This window comes from Engystomops pustulosus, chromosome 9 (assembly GCF_040894005.1).
Source record: "Engystomops pustulosus chromosome 9, aEngPut4.maternal, whole genome shotgun sequence".
Classification (NCBI taxonomy): domain Eukaryota; kingdom Metazoa; phylum Chordata; class Amphibia; order Anura; family Leptodactylidae; genus Engystomops; species Engystomops pustulosus.
The window spans coordinates 15,066,032-15,085,938 of NC_092419.1; the positions used below are offsets into that span (position 1 = coordinate 15,066,032).

Genomic DNA, 19,907 nt, shown 5'->3' on the forward strand with positions numbered 1-19,907 from the left:
AAGATTGTGCGCCCGATATCCTGCATGTGTCGCTTCCCCGCTCAGGTCTGCCGGAGTTTATCATCTTCTTCCCGGTGCTTGTAAGTGCTTAGGCTTGTGATAAAATTGTAAAATTGTAAATAGTGCCTATGGCAATGACCTGCTTATACCAGAAGTGATTCGGAGACAGGATGTTTCCTTTGGACTTGCGTCTGTAACTACCCCCAGTGCCGCCATTTGGTTTTATTCCAACCAGCTGAGGTATTTGTGTATGGGGGATATATTTTCATATATATATATATATATATATAGGGCACACACCCCTTGGGGTCCCTCCTATTTTACTGAAATTATGAAGTGTTCGTACCTGCCTATAATTTGTATTGATTCTCACTGGGGAATTGTATGGCGGTTTCCATTGAGGCTGTACTGTGCGTGCATTGGTTACTGGTTTCTACGAAGGTATTTTAAGAGGGATTTTGGGCATAGACGTGTTTTTATCTTTTGTGTGCTCTTTTTCTATACTTTATTGTTAATGTTATTATTTTGGCATCGGTAGTACCCATCTCTCCCCTCTTCTTGTGCTATATAAATAAGGATTACCATTATTCCCCCATCCTGAACCCCTAGCCAGATCCTTCCCAGGTAAAATATCTGGGTGTAACTCATCATAATATTAGTTCATGATACGTTCTGTATATTGAAATAATTAAGACAAAACCTCATTATATGTTTGCAATGTATATATAGATTTGGATCTTTATTTGTCTCCGTGTAGTGGATGAGCTTTCTAGGTGTTACATAGCAAGTGTGGTTGAGCGATGTTCTTCAGTGTCAACCTTGTAATGCCTTGCTATGTTTATCCAGAGGAAGGCGAAAAACCCATGAGGACTATGGATGGCTTTGTCCTCATATTAGGGGAAAAAATTCCTTCCTGACCCCAAATATGGCGATCGGATAACATCCCTGGATAATTGGTGCTCAAATCTATATGTGGTGGGAATCGGTAGAGAATAAATGGTCCTGGACGCTTCTGGTGGCTGTTACTCCTGTAAGGAGAGAAATATACATGTCTAAGTATCATCTCTGCACATATATAATGTATATATCTATAAGGGCTGTATGTCTATAACTGCACTAATATCACTATGATATCTCCGGGTGTAATACTTACAGAGAACCATGGGAATGGTGGCCGGGCCTTCCCGGACTCCACATCATCCCAGTCAACAGAGATAAAGAACGGGTGGGATCTGGTGGCGGATGTTATTGGCAGTCGGTCACTTGGAGATTTGTGCAGGAGCTAGAAAATAAGAGAGGTAATTAGACATATGGGGGCACATTTACTAAGGGTCCGCAGCCGCGAATCCGTCTGGTTTTTCCCGAATATTTCTGCTTTGCGCTATATTTCACGGGATTGTGGCGCACGCGATCTATTTTTGGCGCAATCGCGTCAACTTTCACGCGACAAAAATCGGGGGCGAGGCCACCGGACAACCCGAAGGATTCGGAAAAACCGCAGAATTTAAAAAGCCATTTGTGTCGCAAGATCAAGCACTCACATACACCAGAAAAAAGCAGGTGAACTCCGGCGGACCTCGGCGCAGCAGCGACACCTGGTGAATATCGGCGCACGGACCTTAGTGAATCCCGGCAGAACCCGAATCAGCGTCGGAAAACCCGCCGCTGGATCGCGACTGGACCGGGTAAGTAAATGTGCCTCATGATGATGATTAATGCAATAGGTTATTGTCCAACGTCTATGAGCAGTTCTCATAATCCCACTACTATCCTTCTCCATCTTCTCCTACTACTTACCCCTTCTATGAAGCTGACGGCATCAGGGCACATCCCAGGAGGGAAAGCAGGGTCCTGCTTCACCAGTGACAGGAAATATTCCAGCACTGAGCCTTCGCTGTAGAATGGTTTTTCTCCTACGCACATCATGAACAGGATGACGCCAAAGGAAAAAGAATCCACCTGATGGTTGTACCGCTTCCCGCCCAGCACCTGGAAGAACATCAGTCAGGAGATAAGAGAATATTCTGGGAAGGGTATTACACACACAATTATATGAGGACCGGTCATTGAACAACTGTCTGCATAGGGATTCTATGTTCCTTACCTCCGGGGCAGCGTAACCAATCGAGCCTACGAAGCCTGTTGTTGTGTCCTCCCTAGACACATTGATGGCTGCACAGCTGTAGTCAGCGATTTTGATGTGTCCGATGTCATCTAGGAGGATGTTGTTCGGCTTCAGGTCTCTGCAGAAAGAAGAAACAGGTAATTCATGGAGAGAACATTCTACAATTTATATATGAGAAGAGAAAGAGTCCCGGGAGATGAGTGCACGTTCTTACCGATGGATGACGCCATGATCGTGAAGGTACTGCAGTCCGCAGAACATCTCAGCCGCAAACCGCCTGTGGAGTAGAAAAGTAAAGGATGGATCAGTGGTTACATACACCTCACATAAGATAATGACATGTGTCCCATTCATGTCTCTGGGTGTCATTGTCCATCGCTCTAGGACTACAATGTTCCCACAGTAGATTTTTAGGATCCTCAATGATTCTAGTCTAGTATATGAAATGTACCTTGTTGTCTGGATTCTAAACAGCTGAGATTCCTCCATCCGGCTATACAGGGTTCCTCTGGGCATATAGTCCATTGCCAGCTTATAATTATAGATGTTTTCTTGAAAGCCCCTCAAAGACATGAGGAAGCGGCTTCCAGCGCCAATTTTCAGGACTTCTAGTTCTCTAAATGCCCTATTCTGGAATTCCACTTCTTCAAAGGTCCTTTTTTGGACTTCCAGTTCTGTACCCAGGCTTTCCTTCATCTTCCTCTTAGACAGGACCTTCACAGCCAGAAGTTCTTTACTGGCTGGATCTGATTCCAGTATAACCTGGAGGAAAAGCAATATAGATCAGATCAAGAATTTTGAGGGGAAAAAAAAGATTTTTTTTGATGAAGATAGGTGATGACAGGAAGTAAAATAACTTTTCGGCCACTTACCATTCCAAACGCCCCCTCTCCAAGAGTCTTTTTATATTGGAGGTTGGTGATATCAACAGGATTTTTGGCATTGACTTCTTTTGGGGGCAAAGTGCAGGAACTGGCATGGCCAAAAACTTCTGCCGGCTCGGCTGCAATGTCAGGGGGTGACTGGAAGCTTTTATCTGGAAAGAGAAAATATGGTTCACAAAGCGGCAACAAGTTAAAACATGAACCATCAGTAGACAATAGACATGTGCCCAATCACAGAAGATTAGATGTAGCAAAGATCACCAGGTCTGCCAAAAGTTTAGGTCGGCTACATCTGTAGGACAGGGGAGAGGATAACTCTGTGGATCTAAATTATCCACGTTCTTTATGAAAGGGAACCTCCAGTTTTATGCAACTCTTTGTGGGTGGTTACACATGAAGGACAAGATTGTAACTATCATTGCCACTGGGCCCCTCTACCCCATAACCAGCTCTATCTGAAAAGATTAATGAGTAAAGGGCGGGTTCTGTATTCCAAAAAGCTACAAGTGGCCTTTGTGGGTGGCAGTATATACACCCGGGGTCAGGGTATCAGATACTATATACAATCGGGATCATGGGCATCAGCTATTATATACACCCCGGGACAGGGGTTTCAGTTACTGATAGGTAAGTGTTACCTGGCTTCTCTACCACAACTTCTGTAAGGTCGCCCTCTGTAGGCTTCAGACATTGGGGTTTCTCTACCACGACTTCCTTAAGGTCGCCATCTTCCGTAGGCTTCAGACATTGGGGTTTCTCTACCACGACTTCCTTAAGGTCACCATCTTCCGTAGGCTTCAGACATTGGGGTTTCTCTACCACGACTTCCTTAAGGTCACCATCTTCCGTAGGCTTCAGACATTGGGGTTTCTCTACCACGGCTTCCTTAAGGTCACCATCCTCCGTAGGCTTCAGACATTGGGGTTTCTCTACCACGACTTCCTTAAGGTCACCGTCCTCCGTAGGCTTCAGACGAAAAGGTTGGTTGTATTTGTAGCTGAAATGATAAAACAGGCATCAAATAAAAGCTTTTATAGGAGGAATACGCGTGACTATGGAGGATAAAGGCAGATAATGATCCGGGCCTGGAATTATAACCTTCAGGGAGTCACTGATTATTTGCCTCTGTATTACGGGGACATCGTGAATTTACATGACTTATGTGTTTGTGATAAAATATTGGGTAGAAAATTTAGGATACTCACCAAAACAATATCACGGCCAGAAGGAAAACACCAACTAGTGCCAGGGCGGTGTATCCAAAAACTGGGAAGAAAGAGACAAGATGGTGGATGAGACGTCATGTGGAAGCTTCACAAATAGATCTATGGTTGTCCTGTTAATAAAACACATTAGGGGATGTCACGGGGGCCCCTGCGACCCAGTGTACCTTGGTCCGGGCGGCTGCGACTCATCTTGCTGGGATCCACCGTTGTGTCCCGCGGCTCCCTGCACGCGCCAGGTCTATCAGATTTAAAGGGCCAGTGCATAGATAATTGCCACTGGCCAGCTGCCCTATTTGATGAATTCCAAGCCCCCTTTCTGTCTTCCCTGCCGGATCTTTGTGCCTCACAGCCTCTTTGTTCCCATGTCATTTGCGTTTATAGTGATTTCCCGTTGTGACCCCGGTTCCGTTCCTGACTACACTCCTTTGCTGTCTGCCTTGACCTGTTGCTACATCCTCGACACTGATCCCATGCTGCCCATCCTGACCTCCTGCCTGTCTTGGCTGCCACTGTGGAGAAAGTCGCACCTGTGGAATGACCTGGTGTTACCACGGCGCAGCAAGTCCAACCCACTTTGCAGCGGGCTCGGATGAAAACCGGATGCCACTTAGACTCCGGTCCCAGCTGTTGGCTTACGTCATCGTCCGCAGTGGTCCAGTGGGTCCACTACCCCTGGAGCCTGACAGGGGAGATCTCTGATACCTTCTAAATGTAAAACTCCTGTGTTACCCATAGCAACCAATCACAGTGTACATTTCATTTATAAGGACTTCTCCATTGCTACATTTCTATGGGCAGCAAAGACAGTTCCATAAATTGCCCCCCATTGCTTTGGATCCAGATGTCTACAACAAGAGTCCACTAAGGACTTATAAAGGGGCGACACTCACTTATTTCCTCCTGGCTAAAAGGTCGCAGGTTGGTGATCGAGGGGGTCACTGTGCAGAAGAGAATAATAGACAATGGTTAGACTCTACATGATAGAAGATGCATCTTATACCCAACATGGTGGAGACATAGAAGACACCACTGATAGCCCCTCCCGCATGTCCAGTACTGTCAGTATATAGCAAATCCTTCTCCTTCTGTGAGCAAGACATAAGGGCAGTACAAATCTCTCCCCTGTACTAACAGTGTAAAATAAAGAAGCTCTGCAGCGGCTGTGGAACTGATCAATATAATACACACTGAAGCTGCTGCAGAACCTCCCTAAGAGAGATGGGGCATTACATGTCAATCAGCGGCTGACAAAGGAGAAGGAATCTACTACAAAAGTTATATTAAAAAAAAAATTCCCAATGATTCACCTTTTGTAAAAGCCCCCCCGCCGCCAATGTTACACAGTAAATGTCCATTACCAGGTGATCTTTTGGGTAGGACCCTCCCCTCCACACCTGTGACCATCAGTAAGAGCAGGAGCAGCAATCTCCAAAGCTTCATCATCGCTGTCTAATAGACAACTGAACTGCCCCAGCACATCCCCCCTTATATAGGGCGGAAGGGCATTGTGATGTCATCACCATTGTGATGTCATAGTTTTATGCAAATTAGGTGTCATGTGGGTGGAGCCTGAGTGCATGCTGAGTATATAGTGAGTAATAAAAGGATGTTAATAAAGATACTTTACAGCCCCCCCTAAAAATGGCTATGCTGACCGCTTATCATTATTATCATGATTGGTATATATAGATCACCATTAAAAAATTTTCCCCATGAAAAAAAGTCCTCAAATTTTGATCCCCTAGTGATGTTTACACAATGAAGATAGTTTTGAACCCCTTACTTTACAATTTTATTTTGTATAATTGTAATTTTAGCTGCGATCACTAAGTGATGGTCAGTGTAAGATTCCAGAGTGTGAGCAGGGATTCTCTAAGCAGACACTTCATCACTCCTCTGTGCTATGAGATAAAGTGAGTTGACAATGTGCTTAGATTATCAAGGTACAGGTTTATCTACACTTTTATTTAGCGTATGAACATTCTACTAGTATCTGACACATAGAAAACGAGAAATAAGACAGATTAGAGATGATGATATCCATGAGATGGATATAAAACACAATGACACTCTCAGCTCTACTAACTCACTTATAACCAGGGCCGATTAAAGTTGTTGTGGGCCTCTATGTGCAAAATCTGGTGGGGGCCCTTTAAATGTAGTCCAGACAGGGAACAGCAATCCCTATATACTGCTCCTTAGCAATAACTATATACAGCCTCCCGAGGAATCACTATATACAGCATTCTGTATTGACTATATACAGCCCCCCAGCAATCACTACATACAGCCTCTCAGCAATCACTATATACAGCACCCCCAGTAGCCTCTATAAACAGCTCCCAATAATCACTATATATAGCTCCCAGTAATCACTATACATCTCTCAGCAATCACTATATACAGCTCCCCCAGCCATCACTATATACAGCTCCACCAGCAATCACTATATACGGCTCCCCCAGCAATCACTATATACAGCTCCCCCAGCAATCACTATATACAGCTTCCCCAGCCATCACTATATACAGCTCCCCCAGCAATCACTAAATACAGCTCCCCCAGCAATCACTATATACAGCTCCCCCAGCAATCACTAAATACAGCTCCCCCAACAATTACTGTGTACAGCTCCACCAGCAATCACTATATGCAGCTCCCCCAGTAATCACTATATACAGATCCCCCAGCAATCACTATATACAGCTCCCAGTAATCACTATATACAGATCCCCCAGCAATCACTATATATAGCCCCCTAGCAACCACTATATACACCTCCCTCAGCAATCACTATATACAGCTCCCCCAGCAATCATTATATACAGCTTCCTCAGCAATCACTGTATACAGCCCCCAGCAATCACTATATACAGTCCCCCAGGAATAACCATATACAGCACCCCAGCAATCACTATATACAGTCCACCAGCAAAAACCATATAAAGGCCCTCAGTATTCACAATGTGCAGCCCCCCAACATAACCTATTGTGGTAGCTTAGCTGCCATTAAAGCAGATTTTGGGTAGGTGTATTTTGCCTAAGGAAAAGCTAAGCAGATGGCAGACCTGGGAAAGTTGGGTCTGTCTGATTAAGTTTTATTAGCATCCAGCTGGAAGTCCTGCACAAGTACCTGGTGCATTCTTCCCACAATGGCTCCACCCTGGGGAAGAGACCGGCTACATCAAAGGCCTGTGGAGCTGTGGCAGTGACCTGATACTGTGGGTTTATGGGGTGCTTGGCAGTAGTCCAGCACCTGGTGAGGAAGGGAACCTCGATGTATAGTTAGTGCCGGAGAGGCTTAGGCTTTATTTTTGCTGTTTTGTTAATTTTGTTTTACTGCTGAATAAAACTGTCTGCGGTCAGTTATACCCAAGTCGCACAGTGTGGACAGTGACTTACTGGTGTGCTGGTGATTTGTGCCCGTCTACCCCAGGAGACGACGATCCTGGACTTAATCCCTTACACTATATACAATCCCACAGCATTAACTAAATACAGCCCCCTATGACAACTATATATAGCCTCCCTATAATAACTATATACAGTCCCCTATAACTATATATACAGCCCCCTATAACCAGGGCCGCACCTGCCATGAGGCGAGATGAAAATCTCGCCTCAGGCGGCAAATATCCAAGCCCTGATGAAAGCGGCATCTTGGGTGAATAAAATGAAGGTGATTCGGGCGCCCATTGCCGCCCGAATCACCCATCATGAAATTAATCGCGTCTGTTTCTTTAAGAACACAGAAGCGATTAATATACAGCGGCAAACAGGCCTACGCCGCTCCGTAGCACTGGAGGACCCAGGTGGCGTGTGATGATGTCACACCTCCTGCGTCCCGGCACAGATCGTTCGGGGGTAGCAGAGGAAATGGCAGCGGCTGCGTGCAGTCTCGGGTCTCCGCGATGCCGCCGGCAGCATCAGATAACGATCCCCTCCAGACTCTCAGGGAGCAGCGGAGGAAGCTCAGATGATGTACCAGGGAGCACAGCAGCTGCCCCCGGCCGTGGATGTTGATGGCGGTCCGTGTAAGTCAGCCCTGAACTCTCACAGCTGCCGCTCCTCCTGCTTAGGGTACCGGCACCATCGAATCTCCACGATGCTAACACGCAGCAGCCCAATCCCACAGCCATCTTGGGGACACAATAGGAGGAACTGATGTATGTATATAATGTGTCTATATATATATGTATGTGTTTATGGTGTATGTGCTGTATGTGTGTGTGTGTGTTGATGTGTGTGTGTTGTTGTTTGTGTGTGTGCATGTGCTGTGTATGTGTGTGTGTGCTGTATATAAACTGTGTGTGTATATGATGTATGGTATGTATATACTGTATGTGTGATGTCTATATACAGTATGTATATGCAGTATGTGTGTATATACTGTAAAGTGTTATATATATATATGTCCAAGTATATTATGTTTATATGCTATATGTGTTTATAATGTGTATGTACTATACAGAATGTGTGTATATGATGTGTATAAATGTATGTGTACATATTTTGTGTGTATATACTTTGAGTTTATATATAATGTATATATGAGTGTATAAATATATCTATGACTACATAAATGTGTGTGTATGAGTTTATACATTTGTGTGAGAGTATTAATGTGTATAATGTGTAGAACTTGCAATATAACTATGTACTATACTATGAACTATGTAAATGTATATAAATAAGTGTGCTTTTACAATTCTGTATAAATCTGCTATGGGGCTGCGTGGGAACGTAAACTGAGGTTATTTCGGGGGGGGGGGGGGCAGCATTTTCAAGTTTCGCCTCAGGCAGCAAAAAGTCTAGAATCGGCCCTGCCTATAACTATATATACTATATATAACTATATAAAGTCCCCCTATAAGAACTATATATAGCCCCCCTATTATAACTATATATAACCCCCCATAATAATTAACTATATAGAGACTCCTATTGTATCTATATACACCCCACCATAGTAACTATATACAGTCCTAGATAAAATAATACAATTCTACTCACATTCCATCATGTTGAACCTCCAATCGTCTATGGCGGGGAAGGGAACTTATTGTTCCCTAGTTCTGCCATAGACTGTATTCAGGGCAGGTATATTAGGTATGGCCCGGGGAGCCTGCACCCAAATACTGCGGTCATGCTTTACCGCTTGAATTGCCCACTTTGGTAGGGGCCCCTCTAAGGGTAAAGGGGTGGGGGTCCCGGTGTGCATGCCCCGGACGACCCCCCTATGTTCCAGCCCTGCTTATAACACACGCATCGTCAGCTCTGCAATATGCCTTCCTCCTGGATAAGCTTGTAGAGTAAGTCTCTGCACACTGCTGCTTGCCGGCAGGAAGTGCCTGTGTCTGAGCTGGTCTTGTAGCGCAGTGGGGGAGGGGCAATATGCAGAGAGCACTTCAGTGTGCAGACAAGAGAAGCTATTCATGAAAAGAACCTGCCCTGCTCGACTGTAGTCAGAAGAATTATGGTCATATATAGAGGAGCAACCAAAATTTTAAACACCAGGACTGATACAGACACGTTGTAATTATATCTGTGAAATGCTGTATTTTTGTTAACAGTGAATTCGAGAATGTGTTATATTTTATCCTGAGTATTATTAAGAAACTTGTCTTCGTGTGAATAACTAATTCTAGCAGGGCTGTGAATTAGATGGCGGTGGCAATAGGAAAAGACCTTGTTTTGCTGGAACTTCGGCCTGTGAGCCCCCTTTTTGGTGATTTTATATAAAGCCCCACATAGACAGCATGGGACTGAGATTGGGTCATATAGGCACCTCAGGGCCCTGGCACTTGCCCAAGTATGCCAGATGCTGGCATCAGCCCTGTCTGGACCATTGATAAGCTGGGCTGCGAGTATCATCCCTGTGGCCAGTTGACTCTGTTGTATCAGCAATAGAGATGAACGGAAGCAACATTCGGGGTTGATCGTGCGGCGGACATAAACGTGGACTGGTGGGCAAAAATTTGGCAAGTTGCACCCCAGCCATGGCTATGATTGGCCAAGGTTACATCCTTAGCAACTAGCCTTGGCTATGATTGGCCAGAGGCACATTGTGTGATGTATTGAGGCAGACAGGGGTGGACTGGCCATTCAATCCACCAGGGCTGTTCTTGGTGGGCCAGATCTGGGGCCGGTTTGAGACCGGTAGGGCCGACTGACAGAGGCAGCAGTGCATTCTAGGGCTATGCGCCCTAATACTTAATCTCTAAGACAAAAGGTGAATAGACAGCACAAACGCTGGGCCGACGGCAAGTCTGGTACCAGGCAGTAAGAGACAGCGTGTAACTGGCCGCTTCACATGCTGCTGCTGAACTGCACAGGCCTGCAGTATGAGCAGCGGCGTATGGAGAGTGGAGCAGTCCCACGCTGACACGCACAGAGGTCACGAGACTACCTGTGCTGTGCTGCACGCAAAGTGAGCATCCTCCATTTAGGAAGCGACCTGAAGAGGAAGAGCAGAGAGGCTGTCGTGGGAGCTTGTGCCAGCGCCAGCCAGGTAATTTAACATTTTATTTTTTCCCAAGCACCAAGCCACTACTTGGGGCAGAGGGGGGGGGCTGTCCAATATTATTAATTAATGAGTAGAGTACTGCGAGCACTGTTTATAAAATTAATTGTGAGGTGAATATGTACTGCCTTGAGGGGGGGGGGGGATGTACTTCACATTATAAGTATATTGAGTGGAAGGGATGGGCTAGATGGGCCCTGCTCAATTTATTAGTATGGTATATTTTGGGTAGGTTGGGGGGAACATATGGGCTCTGCACAATTTAAAGATATGTTTGGGAACAGAGTGGATGGGCACTGCCACACTGCATGGTTTATAAGAATATGGGAGGGGCACTGCACAGTTTATAAGAATATTAATTGTGTGGGGCTGCACAGTTTAGAATAGATTGGAGAAGGACTGTCCATTATTAGTGGGGCGCCTCTTGGGACACATATATCCTTAACCCCTTCCTGCAGTTTTTGCGTTTTCATTTTTCATGCACAGAGCTGTGTTATTGCTTATTTTACACTTGGGGGGATTTTGCCACTTTTTTATACTTTGGTGTACGGAGCTTGGGGAGGTGTTGTTTTTTTGCTGCTTTTAAAGGAAACCTACCACTTGAAGTGGCAGGTTTCTGATGGAAATTATTTTCGTTAGTGTTTTAAACCGCGGTATCGCGGTTTAAAACACTTTTTAAACTGTATAGCCGGCGCAGGCAGGTACGCGCTCGGCGCTTACCGTGCGCGCGGCTACATAGGAAGTGAAGGAGAGCCGCGCACATGGTAAGCGCCGAGCACATACCTGCCTGCGCCGGCTATACAGTTTAAAAAGTGTTTTAAACCGCGATACCGCGGTTTAAAACACTAACGAAAATAATTTCCATCAGAAACCTGCCACTTCAAGTGGTAGGTTTCCTTTAAGACTTACCGGCTATGGAGAGGGCTCAGCCCGTGAGCCCTCTCCATGCACCCGCACCCGGCATGTGATGTAGTTATACGTCACATGTCAGTAAGGGGTTAAAAGTAACTAGAGGGCACACCACACTCTGACCTCTTTGGATGTTACTTTAACCCTAGCCTGCTATGATCAGCTGTAAGGTGTCTGTAATGAAGCTTTACTGATAATCCTTACAGCACAAAGTTATGAAAACCCAATTGACACTCACTAAAACAATCTAATCCAGTTATTGCAAGTTACATTTCTAACTTTATTGGAACATACCGAAAAGCTGTGCCACAGTGAGGTAGTGTACATAGGGGACAGTATTATAGCAGTTATATTCTTGTACATAGGGGGCAGTATTATAGTAGTTACATTCCTGTACATAGGGGGCAGTATTATAGTAGTTATATTCTTGTACATAGGGGGCAGTATTATAGTAGTTATATTCTTGTACATAGGGGGCAGTATTATAGTAGTTATATTCTTGTACATAGGGGGCAGTATTATAGTAGTTATATTCTTGTACATAGGGGGCAGTATTATAGTAGTTATATTCCTGTACATAGGGGGCAGTATTATAGTAGTTATATTCTTGTACATAGGGGGCAGTATTATAGTAGTTATATTCTTGTACATAGGGGACAGTATTATAGCAGTTATATTCTTGTACATAGGGGGCAGTATTATAGTAGTTATATTCTTGTACATAGGGGGCAGTATTATAGTAGTTATATTCTTGTACATAGGGGGCAGTATTATAGTAGTTATATTCTTGTACATAGGGGGCAGTATTATAGTAGTTATATTATTGTACATAGGGGGCAGTATTATAGTAGATATATTCTTGTACATAGGGGGCAGTATTATAGTAGTTATATTCTTGTACATAGGGGGCAGTATTATAGTAGTTATATTCTTGTACATAGGGGGCAATATTATAGTAGTTATATTCTTGTACATAGGGGGCGGTATTATAGTTGTTATATTCTTGTACATAGGGGCAGTATTATAGTAGTTATATTCTTGTACATAGGGGCAGTATTATAGCAGTTATATTCTTGTACACAGGGGGGCAGTATTATAGCAGTTATATTCTTGTACATAGGGGGAAGTATTATGGTAGTTATATTCTTGTACATAGGGGGCAGTATTATAGTAGTTATATTCCTGTACATAGGGGGCAGTATTATAGTAGTTATATTCCTGTACATAGGGGGCAGTATTATAGTAGTTATATTCTTGTACATAGGGGGCAGTATTATAGTAGTTATATTCTTGTACATAGGGGGCAATATTATAGTAGTTATATTCTTGTACATAGGGGGCGGTATTATAGTTGTTATATTCTTGTACATAGGGGCAGTATTATAGTAGTTATATTCTTGTACATAGGGGCAGTATTATAGCAGTTATATTCTTGTACACAGGGGGGCAGTATTATAGCAGTTATATTCTTGTACATAGGGGGAAGTATTATGGTAGTTATATTCTTGTACATAGGGGGCAGTATTATAGTAGTTATATTCCTGTACATAGGGGGCAGTATTATAGTAGTTATATTCCTGTACATAGGGGGCAGTACTATAGTAGTTATATTCTTGTACATAGGGGGCAGTATTATAGTAGTTATGGCAAGAGGCTTAAAAAGCAAAAAGGAAAGCGGGAAATCCAGCATCCGTACACAGAGAATCCAAGGTAGACGACTGTTTAAAAAGTAATTCCAAAATTTTTATTCTTCAAAGTTAAAAAGTGCTTGTGCATTGACATGGGCACAAGAAAGCAAGCAGTGCGAGACACAAAAATTGGCAGAGGTAACGCGTTTCAGACTTTTTTGCGTGTTAGTCCTTAGTCATACCTAAGTCATAATACTGCCCCTATGTACAGGAATATAACAACTATAATACCGCCCCCTATGTACAGGAATGTAACTACTATAATACTGCCCCTATGTACAAGAATATAACAACTATAATACCGCCCCCTATGTACAAGAATATAACAACTATAATACCGCCCCCTATGTAGGTATGACTAAGGACTAACACGCAAAAAAGTCCGAAACGCGTTACCTCTGCCAATTTTTGTGTCTCGCACTGCTTGCTTTCTTGTGCCCATGTCAATGCACAAGCACTTTTTAACTTTGAAGAATAAAAATTTTGGAATTACTTTTTAAACAGTCGTCTACCTTGGATTCTCTGTGTACGGATGCTGGATTTCCCGCTTTCCTTTTTGCTTTTTAAGCCTCTTGCCATTATCATGCATCACTGCGAATTTCCGGACCAGTGATAGGGGATACACCGTGCACCTGGCCTGGATTAATACTTTGAAAAGACTGCAGTCGTCAAGGGGTGAGCTGTTACCTGACTTTTTCTCTTTTTAACCTTTACTATTATAGTAGTTATAATCTTGTACATAGGGGGCAGTATTATAGTAGTTATATTCTTGTACATAGGGGGCAGTATAATAGTAGATATATTCTTGTACATAGGGGGAAGTATTATAGTAGTTATATTCTTGTACATAGGGGGCAGTATAATAGTTATATTCTTGTACATAGGGGGCAGTATTATAGTAGTTATATTCTTGTACATAGGGGGCAGTATTATAGTAGTTATATTCTTGTACATAGGGGGCAGTATTATAGTAGTTATATTCCTGTACATAGGGGGCAGTATTATAGTAGTTATATTCTTGTACATAGGGGGCAGTATTATAGTAGTTACATTCCTGTACATAGGGGGCAGTATTATAGTAGTTATATTCTTGTACATAGGGGATAGTATTATAGTAGTTATATTCTTGTACATAGGGGGCAGTATTGTAGTAGTTACATTCCTGTACATAGGGGCAGTATTATAGTAGTTATATTCTTGTACATAGGGGGCAGTATTATAGCAGTTATATTCTTGTACATAGGGGGCAGTATTATAGTAGTTATATTCTTGTACATAGGGGGCAGTATTATAGTAGTTATATTCTTGTACATAGGGGGCAGTATTATAGTAGTTATATTCTTATACATAGGGGGCGGTATTATAGCAGTTATATTCTTGTACATAGGGGGGCGGTATTATAGTAGTTATATTCTTGTACATAGGGGCAGTATTATAGTAGTTATATTCTTGTACATAGGGGCAGTATTATAGTAGTTATATTCTTGTACATAGGGGGCAGTATTATAGTAGTTATATTCTTGTACATAGGGGGCGGTATTACAGTTGTTATATTCTTGTACATAGGGGCAGTATTATAGTAGTTATATTCTTGTACATAGGGGGCAGTATTATAGTAGTTATATTCTTGTACATAGGGGGCAGTATTATAGTAGTTATATTCTTGTACATAGGGGCAGTATTATAGTAGTTATATTCTTGTACTTAGGGGGCAGTATTATAGTAGTTATATTCTTGTACATAGGGGGCAGTATTATAGTAGTTACATTCCTGTACATAGGGGGCAGTATTATAGTAGTTATATTCTTGTACATAGGGGGCAGTATTATAGTAATTATATTCTTGTACATAGGGGGCAGTATTGTAGTAGTTACATTCCTGTACATAGGGGCAGTATTATAGTAGTTATATTCTTGTACATAGGGGGCAGTATTATAGCAGTTATATTCTTGTACATAGGGGGCAGTATTATAGTAGTTATATTCTTGTACATAGGGGGCAGTATTATAGTAGTTATATTCTTGTACATAGGGGGCAGTATTATAGTAGTTATATTCTTGTACATAGGGGGCGGTATTAAAGCAGTTATATTCTTGTACATAGGGGGGCGGTATTATAGTAGTTATATTCTTGTACATAGGGGCAGTATTATAGTAGTTATATTCTTGTACATAGGGGCAGTATTATAGTAGTTATATTCTTGTACATAGGGGGCAGTATTATAGTAGTTATATTCTTGTACATAGGGGGCAGTATTATAGTAGTTATATTCTTGTACATAGGGGGCAGTATTATAGTAGTTATATTCTTTTACATAGGGGGCGGTATTATAGCAGTTATATTCTTGTACATAGGGGGGCGGTATTATAGTAGTTATATTCTTGTACATAGGGGCAGTAATATAGTAGTTATATTCTTGTACATAGGGGCAGTATTATAGTAGTTATATTCTTGTACATAGGGGGCAGTATTATAGTAGTTATATTCTTGTACATAGGGGGCGGTATTACAGTTGTTATATTCTTGTACATAGGGGCAGTATTATAGTAGTTATATTCTTGTACATAGGGGGCAGTATTATAGTAGTTATATTCTTGTACATAGGGGGCAGTATTATAGTAGTTATATTCTTGTACATAGGGGCAGTATTATAGTAGTTATATTCTTGTACTTAGGGGGCAGTATTATAGTAGTTATATTCTTGTACATAGGGGGCAGTATTATAGTAGTTACATTCCTGTACATAGGGGGCAGTATTATAGTAGTTATATTCTTGTACATAGGGGGCAGTATTATAGTAATTATATTCTTGTACATAGGGGGCAGTATTGTAGTAGTTACATTCCTGTACATAGGGGCAGTATTATAGTAGTTATATTCTTGTACATAGGGGGCAGTATTATAGCAGTTATATTCTTGTACATAGGGGGCAGTATTATAGTAGTTATATTCTTGTACATAGGGGGCAGTATTATAGTAGTTATATTCTTGTACATAGGGGGCAGTATTATAGTAGTTATATTCTTGTACATAGGGGGCGGTATTAAAGCAGTTATATTCTTGTACATAGGGGGGCGGTATTATAGTAGTTATATTCTTGTACATAGGGGCAGTATTATAGTAGTTATATTCTTGTACATAGGGGCAGTATTATAGTAGTTATATTCTTGTACATAGGGGGCAGTATTATAGTAGATATATTCTTGTACATAGGGGGCAGTATTATAGTAGTTATATTCCTCTACATAGGGGGCAGTATTCTAGTAGTTATATTATTGTACATAGGGGGCAGTATTATAGTAGATATATTCTTGTACATAGGGGGCAGTATTATAGTAGTTATATTCTTGTACATAGGGGGCAGTATTATAGTAGTTATATTCTTGTACATAGGGGGCAGTATTATAGTAGTTATATTATTGTACATAGGGGGCAGTATTATAGTAGATATATTCTTGTACATAGGGGGCAGTATTATAGTAGTTATATTCTTGTACATAGGGGGCAGTATTATAGTAGTTATATTCTTGTACATAGGGGGCAATATTATAGTAGTTATATTCTTGTACATAGGGGGCAGTATTATAGTAGTTATATTATTGTACATATGGGGCAGTATTATAGTAGATATATTCTTGTACATAGGGGGCAGTATTATAGTAGTTATATTCCTCTACATAGGGGGCAGTATTCTAGTAGTTATATTCTTGTACATAGGGAGCAGTATTATAGTAGTTATATTCTTGTACATAGGGGGCAGTATTATAGTAGTTATATTCTTGTACATAGGGGGCAGTATTATAGTAGTTATATTCTTGTACATAGGGGACAGTATTATAGTAGTTATATTATTGTACATAGGGGGCAGTATTATAGTAGATATATTCTTGTACATAGGGGGCAGTATTATAGTAGTTATATTCTTGTACATAGGGGGCAGTATTATAGTAGTTATATTCTTGTACATAGGGGGCAATATTATAGTAGTTATATTCTTGTACATAGGGGGCGGTATTATAGTTGTTATATTCTTGTACATAGGGGCAGTATTATAGTAGTTATATTCTTGTACATAGGGGCAGTATTATAGCAGTTATATTCTTGTACACAGGGGGGCAGTATTATAGCAGTTATATTATTGTACATAGGGAGCAGTATTATAGTAGTTATATTCTTGTACATAGGGGGCAGTATTATAGTAGTTATATTCTTGTACATAGGGGGCAGTATTATAGTAGTTATATTCTTGTACATAGGGGACAGTATTATAGTAGTTATATTATTGTACATAGTGGGCAGTATTATAGTAGATATATTCTTGTACATAGGGGGCAGTATTATAGTAGTTATATTCTTGTACATAGGGGGCAGTATTATAGTAGTTATATTCTTGTACATAGGGGGCAGTATTATAGTAGTTATATTCTTGTACATAGGGAGCAGTATTATAGTAGTTATATTCTTGTACATAGGGGGCAGTATTATAGTAGTTATATTCTTGTACATAGGGGGCAGTATTATAGTAGTTATATTCTTGTACATAGGGGACAGTATTATAGTAGTTATATTATTGTACATAGGGGGCAGTATTATAGTAGATATATTCTTGTACATAGGGGGCAGTATTATAGTAGTTATATTCTTGTACATAGGGGGCAGTATTATAGTAGTTATATTCTTGTACATAGGGGGCAATATTATAGTAGTTATATTCTTGTACATAGGGGGCGGTATTATAGTTGTTATATTCTTGTACATAGGGGCAGTATTATAGTAGTTATATTCTTGTACATAGGGGCAGTATTATAGCAGTTATATTCTTGTACACAGGGGGGCAGTATTATAGCAGTTATATTCTTGTACATAGGGGGAAGTATTATGGTAGTTATATTCTTGTACATAGGGGGCAGTATTATAGTAGTTATATTCCTGTACATAGGGGGCAGTATTATAGTAGTTATATTCCTGTACATAGGGGGCAGTATTATAGTAGTTATATTCTTGTACATAGGGGGCAGTATTATAGTAGTTATATTCTTGTACATAGGGGGCAATATTATAGTAGTTATATTCTTGTACATAGGGGGCGGTATTATAGTTGTTATATTCTTGTACATAGGGGCAGTATTATAGTAGTTATATTCTTGTACATAGGGGCAGTATTATAGCAGTTATATTCTTGTACACTGGGGGGCAGTATTATAGCAGTTATATTCTTGTACATAGGGGGAAGTATTATGGTAGTTATATTCTTGTACATAGGGGGCAGTATTATAGTAGTTATATTCCTGTACATAGGGGGCAGTATTATAGTAGTTATATTCCTGTACATAGGGGGCAGTATTATAGTAGTTATATTCTTGTACATAGGGGGCAGTATTATAGTAGTTATGGCAAGAGGCTTAAAAAGCAAAAAGGAAAGCGGGAAATCCAGCATCCGTACACAGAGAATCCAAGGTAGACGACTGTTTAAAAAGTAATTCCAAAATTTTTATTCTTCAAAGTTAAAAAGTGCTTGTGCATTGACATGGGCACAAGAAAGCAAGCAGTGCGAGACACAAAAATTGGCAGAGGTAACGCGTTTCAGACTTTTTTGCGTGTTAGTCCTTAGTCATACCTAAGTCATAATACTGCCCCTATGTACAGGAATATAACAACTATAATACCGCCCCCTATGTACAGGAATGTAACTACTATAATACTGCCCCTATGTACAAGAATATAACAACTATAATACCGCCCCCTATGTACAAGAATATAACAACTATAATACCGCCCCCTATGTAGGTATGACTAAGGACTAACACGCAAAAAAGTCCGAAACGCGTTACCTCTGCCAATTTTTGTGTCTCGCACTGCTTGCTTTCTTGTGCCCATGTCAATGCACAAGCACTTTTTAACTTTGAAGAATAAAAATTTTGGAATTACTTTTTAAACAGTCGTCTACCTTGGATTCTCTGTGTACGGATGCTGGATTTCCCACTTTCCTTTTTGCTTTTTAAGCCTCTTGCCATTATCATGCATCACTGCGAATTTCCGGACCAGTGATAGGGGATACACCGTGCACCTGGCCTGGATTAATACTTTGAAAAGACTGCAGTCGTCAAGGGGTGAGCTGTTACCTGACTTTTTCTCTTTTTAACCTTTACTATTATAGTAGTTATAATCTTGTACATAGGGGGCAGTATTATAGTAGTTATATTCTTGTACATAGGGGGCAGTATTATAGTAGATATATTCTTGTACATAGGGGGAAGTATTATAGTAGTTATATTCTTGTACATGGGGGGCAGTATAATAGTTATATTCTTGTACATAGGGGGCAGTATTATAGTAGTTACATTCTTGTACATAGGGGGCAGTATTATAGTAGTTATATTCTTGTACATAGGGGGCAGTATTATAGTAGTTATAATCTTGTACATAGGGGGCAGTATTATAGTAGTTATATTCTTGTACATAGGGGGCAGTATAATAGTAGATATATTCTTGTACATAGGGGGAAGTATTATAGTAGTTATATTCTTGTACATAGGGGGCAGTATTATAGTA

The 19,907-nt window shown here is 41.2% G+C and overlaps 1 protein-coding gene and 1 long non-coding RNA gene across 2 annotated transcripts in view; one reads left to right on the forward strand and one right to left on the reverse strand.

The window, feature by feature from the left end:
• LOC140078083 (uncharacterized) overlaps nt 1-19,907 on the forward strand; it is a 932,690-nt gene that overhangs the window by 330,197 nt on the left and 582,586 nt on the right. The window lies entirely within an intron of this gene.
• Nucleotides 761-4,354, reverse strand: LOC140077224 (protein kinase C delta type-like). The gene is made up of 9 exons (XM_072124211.1): nt 4,215-4,354; nt 3,648-4,006; nt 2,998-3,161; nt 2,577-2,887; nt 2,340-2,402; nt 2,105-2,243; nt 1,798-1,989; nt 1,154-1,282; nt 761-1,028 (listed from the first exon to the last, which is right to left on the reverse strand). The coding sequence occupies exons 3-9, from the start codon at nt 2,998-3,000 to the stop codon at nt 1,023-1,025; spliced, it is 843 nt and encodes a 280-aa protein (XP_071980312.1). The 5' UTR covers nt 3,001-3,161; nt 3,648-4,006; nt 4,215-4,354; the 3' UTR covers nt 761-1,022.

Bases quoted from the DNA above. Each gene is read 5' to 3' on its own strand.
- LOC140077224 (XM_072124211.1), bottom strand. The intron at 2,244-2,339 runs GTAAGAACGTGC...TTCTTTCTGCAG, and splicing joins GATCATGGCGTCATCCATCG to AGACCTGAAGCCGAACAACA. The intron at 1,990-2,104 runs GTAAGGAACATA...ATGTTCTTCCAG, and splicing joins TTGGTTACGCTGCCCCGGAG to GTGCTGGGCGGGAAGCGGTA.